General features: G+C 36.7%; 1 protein-coding gene across 2 annotated transcripts; it reads left to right on the forward strand.

The window, feature by feature from the left end:
• The first annotated feature begins 328 nt into the window (after nt 1-328).
• On the forward strand, nt 329-3,936 carry LOC110757999 (Inositol monophosphatase family protein). 2 transcript variants are annotated; one of them, XR_002526872.2, is made up of 7 exons: nt 329-653; nt 729-940; nt 1,111-1,170; nt 2,079-2,467; nt 2,830-2,943; nt 3,022-3,072; nt 3,542-3,730. XR_002526872.2 is itself a non-coding variant. In XM_021959773.2 (7 exons), exons 1-7 carry the CDS (start codon nt 365-367, stop codon nt 3,695-3,697), a joined length of 1,236 nt encoding a protein of 411 aa, XP_021815465.2. In that variant the 5' UTR covers nt 329-364; the 3' UTR covers nt 3,698-3,936. The 2 variants fall into 2 exon arrangements, 1 of the variants encoding a protein (XP_021815465.2); XM_021959773.2 differs by having other exon boundaries at nt 2,865-2,943; nt 3,542-3,936.
• Nucleotides 3,937-6,389: the final 2,453 nt, after the last annotated feature.

Here is a 6,389-nt window from a genome sequence, read left to right on the forward strand (position 1 = left end):
CTTTGTGACATGAGTATAAATTGTGTTAGGTTGTTACGAGATTATTGGTCCAAGAAAGAGGAGCACAAAATGAGTCTAAGCTAGCTAAGCACAAATGGTTTGAAATTATTTTTTCAACTAGCAAGATTAATATTTCTAACCAAACAATTTTACATTTTAAAAAATAAATATAATAAATCAATATTTAGGGCGAGTTTGAAGTCATAATCTAAAGAGAAGGGTTTAAAAAACGGCCCAGACTGCATTTGGGCCGTATAAAATTTTCGCTCCGAATTTCAGGCCCACTACGGCAGGCTTCAGTCTCCACCAACCGCTTTTTAACAACTGTTTAACTCAAACTATACAGCCGAACGTTAAACCCGCCATGATTCTCGTGCACTCAGCCCGACATTTCTCGACCGTCCGATTCAGTCAGCCCAATCCGGCGGACCGCAGGCGACGCTTCAGCGTGAGGTCGAGTTTGCCGTTCGGCAGTGAGAAGGCCAAGTACCATCGGGAGCTGGAAGCAGCCGTCGATGCCGTAGAGAGAGCTTGCGCGCTCTGCGTCGAAGTCCAATCGTCTTTGCTATCGAGTAAGCGACGGGTTGTTGAAAAAAACGACCGGACTCCGGTCACGGTGGCGAATTTTGGTGTCCAGGCCCTCTTGAGTTTGGGTAATTGCTAATTAGTCCTTTTGTTTTTGGTATTTATTTTTTTAGCAAATTTTGATTGGAGTTTGGTGGTGGCAGAGCTTGGTAAACGCTTCCCTTCCATTCCTTTGGTGGCGGAAGAAGACTCTGCGTTTGTACGTTCAAATAATCTAGTAGGCCCAGTTTTCGATGCGGTTATTAGCAAGACCAGCCATGGAGAAAACCCATGGACGCCTGATCATGTATTGGAAGCCATTGACAGAGGGGGCCAGGATGGTTCTACTTTCGGAGCTCAGCCGGCCACATATTGGGTTTGTTTCGGATTTGCGTTTGCATCGTATGCTTGAATTGAACATTACAAAGATTGCAGCTTTGTGTGTGTTCCTTTGTTCTCTCCTTAAAAATTGTTGCTTTCTTTCATGGTTGCAGTTTTTAGTTAAACATTGTTGCCTTCCCAAATGAACTGAGAAGCATAATGCAGGTACTGGACCCAATTGATGGCACACAAGGATTTGTGAAAGGAAATCAGGCGTTGTATGTGGTATGTCTTACTAACTTCAACAATGTTGCATTGAGTTTCTTTCTTTCGCCCCCCTCTCCCCGATATTTGGTCATGACAGTGAGTTTTGAATCTTATGGCACCTGTCATTAACTTTGCTATAGAATACAACAGATATTTGCCTGTAAATTTGTTCATCGGTCATCAAGTTGTAGTTATATAATTGCGTCTAATGTTGTATCGATATTACAGGATGCATTTTACTGTATCTAAACTAATCAAATGCTGCTAGAAGTTGACACTATTGAAATTATACTATTCAAGAGTTTCTGCTTCCAACCCAACCTTCCTGATAGTATTACTACGGATGTTTTTATTCAAACTTAGGATGCAGGAAATAAATACAAAATGGAGTAACTTATGTTGTGAATATAATTGTAGATACAGAAAGAACACGCAGTCTAAACAATTGAAGTATCCAAGTAAGAGGCAAATAGAAAGAGAAAGAGGGGAAGCTTAACTCAAGTAGGAATTGTGAAAATAATCATAGAAACAGAAAGAACACGCAATCTTTTCTACACAATGGAAGTATCCAAGTAAGAGACAAAGAGAAAGAGAGAGAGGGAAGCTTAACTCAAGTAGGAATTTCAGACAAATTCTACCAAGCTATTAAAATAGAAATCTATATACCCAGAGGTAAATGGATGTCTTAGTTATTAGTCAGACTGAAAATAAATCTTCAAGGAGATTACAGCTTTTAAGTGATTATGGTTGCTATGTTGCTTTCTTATTTAAGAAGTAAGGCCAATGGTGTCAAATCAAACATTGTAATAGCACTTTTATGTTGCAAAAAGAAATAATTGGAGCTGTATTCTGTATAGAAATTTGTACCTGTTTCACTGCATTGCTTATTACTATATGAGTTGCCTATAAACGACCCTAATTTTCAGGTAGGTTTGGCTCTTGTAGTTGACAAACAGATTGTATTAGGTGTCATGGGCTGCCCGAACTGGCAGAATGACGTATCCAACAAATCCACCTCTGAAGTCCAGGAAGAAAAAAACACTCCACCTGGATCAGGGATTATTATGGTTGCTCATACAGGGTGTGGAACATGGACAAAACGCCTGTCATCTGTGCTAAATCTCACAGCCAAAATGCCTTATTCTTGGACGCAATGCTACGTTGATGGATGTTGCAAGGTGGAAGAGGCACGCTATTCTATCAGAGCGAGTGATGCTTGGGAGTCATATCCGCTGTCAGCTTTGTTCACCTCAACAACTAGTGCTGATAGCATTGATGAGGGTCAAATTCTTCTTGTGAAATCTTGTTGCGGAAGGTTTATTATCTTCCTCCTTGACTACTTCTACTAAAAAGTCAGATTGCTCAGATATCTTAAAGTAGTTTTAAATGATTGTTAAACTTGTTCTTCTATCTTGTTACTCTCGCATGCATAGAGAAACAATCTATACTATATCACCAATTGCCTGTGTTGCACAATTTGACCACTGTTTGCACAGGATGGTCTTGTGTTTCTCAAGTTTACATAGCAAAAGTTTCTCTATAGTGTTGAATCTGATTCACCATTGTACAATTGGCTCTTGACATATTAGTCGTATTAGAATAAAGTTAAGGGTCCGTATTTCTGAAATTCCATTATCCATTACAATTTACTTTCAGCTTCTTGGTCAATGCTTACAGGAACTTGTACGTACCTTTCTTCTTTTGGCATGCAGTTTATCCAAGTATATAATGGTGGCTTCAGGCAGGGTATCTCTTTATATGCAGAATGTGAAAGTTCAAAAAGTTACCAAGGTATTGCAATTCATTCCAGTTGTAAGTGGATTATAGAAACTACATGAGTATGACTTACTTCAACTTATCACAATGTAGGCTTGGGATCACGCTGCTGGTATTATATGTGTGCATGAAGCAGGGGGAAAGGTATTTTTCTATGACTCTTTTTGAAGTATCGCGTAATGTATCCAACTTGGTGCATTTAAGTCATAATACGTATCATAAAACATGAATTTGCTGCTAAGCTCCACTGTAGGATTGGTATAAACTGCAAAGAGGTTAACTAATGGGAATTCAGAACCGAAAACTAAAATTTGAGGCCTTTGACCATTTCTGGTATCTATATTTTCTTTTTAAAGATATTTATAATTGTTATATCTATTGCAAAACAAAGTTTCTCCAGCCTTCCTTGGAGAAGTGTTTTCTGATACTAGGTAAAACAGACCGATCATCATGGATGACACTGTCCTCTTGCTTCAATGGACTAAATAGAGCGAACAAAACAAAATAACACCTACATGTACAACAGGAGGAGCCAGTACTTTGTTTATTGATACTTGTTCCATTGAGAAATCCCAATATCCTCCATTTAAGAGATTATCCCTTGTAAAACCAGGTGACTGACTGGAAGGGAGATCAAATTAATCTTGCAGCAGATCAACTTGGACGGAGGAATATATATCCTTCTGGTGGTGTCCTTGTGACTAATGGCAGCTTACATAACCGGCTTGTAGAGATGATATCTTCCAATTCGTCCACTGTTTCACAGTGATTACTATTTCAAATAATTAATTATTTATTTTTTTCAATTTGATTGTATTTTTTGAAATATGGCAAGAAACTCTTCGGAATGCCATATGACATTAATTCTTCATGTGCACTGTTGTCCCCGAAAATTATCATACACATTTCTTTTCCAGCTACCAGATCACAGTGTAAGAGAAACCAGATTCTTTACAAGTCAATGTAATAACCGTACTTTCTATTAGAAGAAGATTTCAGTTCCTTTTATTTTTTTCCTTTTGGTCTGAGATTTCAGTTCCTCGAGCAGAAGATCGTTTAGGTTTGTGAAAATTTGATACCCTTTCTGCTACTTGTTCCATAGGGGTTGGGTCAGGTGGTGCATTTTTTCACCAACTACAATTTTTTATACTCAATTGCTCTGATTGATAGGAGTTCTCTTAACCACGTTCTATCCTTAGTTCCCATCTTAATATAGGAAGCATGTTAACCACAGCAATTAACAGTACGTAATGTTACTCATGGCTCTGTTTTGAGCAACTTTTATGAAAACCCTTCTAGAGAAATATTTTCCTTCAGATGAACTCAAGCCCACCATAAGTTAATCAATACGTCGAGAATTGATTGGTCCCCCAATAGGGAAAGTCAAACAAATAAAGATCGTACTACAAACATTGGCATTTCAGCTTCAAACCACTGTTCTTATGACACGTTGTGATCTCGTGAATGGTGCACATCCTATCACCATTTCCAGAGGCTTCCATCAAACCCATCAACATGCCCTACGTGTCCCCAGAAAGCTTACGTACGAGCAGAAATCTAGTTCTTGAAATCTCATCATCTTTAGGGTTTGATCACACGGATAATATATAGTTTAGAAGCTTGTGGATTCAACATGGACTACGTACTAATAAAGAAAACAAAATATTATATATATATATATCTCTAAAACACGTAGAAAAATATTATATAAATTTCCTTATGAGTTGTAATAGTGACTGCGCAACTCTTTGGATCTCGTATCTCAGTATACTCTAATTTATGTGAACTCTGTCAACGAAATTGCATGGAACAAATAATTAATTCGCGCTTGTTAATCATTATTCAACGTTTGTTGTACAACATTTTTTAGAAAATCTGCCAGGTTTATGTATTTTGGGATTCAGTCAACACTAACACGTATATGCATTTGTGTTTTGGCTACATGTATGTACAACTTACAAGCAAACCCTAAGACTTGGACCGCTAATTACCGTTTTTAGTATTAGACGTAATCGTCAGTATTTAGTATTTTAAGCAGTGATCCACATTTCTGTATAATAATTAAGCTATTTTGTTACTTAATTAAGTGGACGTTGTCTCCTTGATACCAAGCATGGAGACATTAGCCTAAGGTTGCTGCGTATATTAATCACGAAATACTAAAGATAGTAATACTCTTCTTCTTATACGATTTGTATACAATTATATACTACCCAACTTCTTTTTTTCTTACTCTAACTCACATGCATATTGTGCTATCTCTAAATTAATGATTCCTTTTTGTTAATACAAACGATTTTGGGATAAACGTGACTTGAACACGTAATTTCGGATAACTGCTTTTAATTACTTGTAACTACGAGTTAATTTCATTAATGTATACGCTCAAACCAATGAAAATCTAAGCTAGCTTGAGGGTTTTATAATACAAAGGTACTATAAAAGTAAGAGGTGAGAAGGGCACACAAGCAAGGTGTGGGATTGGCTTAGAGATTATAAGCTTTTTTCTTTAAAAGATTAAGGTGAAGATCTTAGTAGATGATTAAAATAATAATTGACCGTACACCATTTATATGCTTATATAAAGGTGAATAAGACATAAAGCCATGAACAATGTGTCCACATGAAATCACGTTTTACAACGATATTATATTTAAATTTGCGGGCACCTAAAGTGTACACTGAAACATCTAATGGACACCTGTCCAAATTAAACATTTGTTTTAGTTTTATAAACTCAATTAGTACTTTAATTAATGTGTTTTTAAAGTTGACTTAACGTAGTACTACTAGAAACTACTGGCCTGGTTGGATGACCAAAATGCTTCCAGATCACCAGATGGCCTATTAGGGAAATTTGACACCAGATATTCAAACTCATCGCATAAACTCATTGATCAATCCCCTGATTAAGCTAATAACAATGATTAATTAAATAGGATGAGATAAACAAATAAAGTACAGCATAGACTTTCGTACGTCATGAATCATGATCGGAGGGACCTTGTTTATTTTTGTTGTTGGGAGAGATTTGGAGATTAAATAATAGACGTCAGATTTCCTTAAGTGGCAGGCTAAAGATGGTCCGATATATTTAATTAATTTTAAATTAGGCCATCTGGTTCAGGCAAGTGCTTGCTTTTTCAACGGTCTACAACCCTCTTTTGGATAAACTAGCGTCTTGCGTTCAGACACGTAACATGAAAAGTTGCATTCCACCTAATCAATCAAATTAATTACTCAAGAGTCTCCAACAATTTTGCGCTAAGCAAAACAGCTTCGTGAATTGGAGATCGTCATGCATGCAATGCAATTTTATTTTCATCGAGGAAAATATATTGTTATAAGTGTTATATTAATCAACATTATTTGACGATAAATCATAGATCATGCATGTGATCAGTGTACGTGGCATGATGCATGTCTATAAAAAAAATTAAAATAAAAAAACTCGAAAAATA

This window comes from Prunus avium, chromosome 4, assembly GCF_965620075.1.
Source record: "Prunus avium chromosome 4, drPruAviu1.hap1.1, whole genome shotgun sequence".
NCBI lineage: Eukaryota > Viridiplantae > Streptophyta > Magnoliopsida > Rosales > Rosaceae > Prunus > Prunus avium.

Coding starts and splice junctions, on each gene's coding strand:
- LOC110757999 (XM_021959773.2), top strand. CDS start 365: ATGATTCTCGTGCACTCAGCCCGACATTTCTCGACCGTCCGATTCAGT. Junction 1,171..2,078: donor GAAATCAGGCGTTGTATGTG/GTATGTCTTACT, acceptor CCTAATTTTCAG/GTAGGTTTGGCTCTTGTAGT. Junction 2,468..2,864: donor GTGAAATCTTGTTGCGGAAG/GTTTATTATCTT, acceptor TTTGGCATGCAG/TTTATCCAAGTATATAATGG.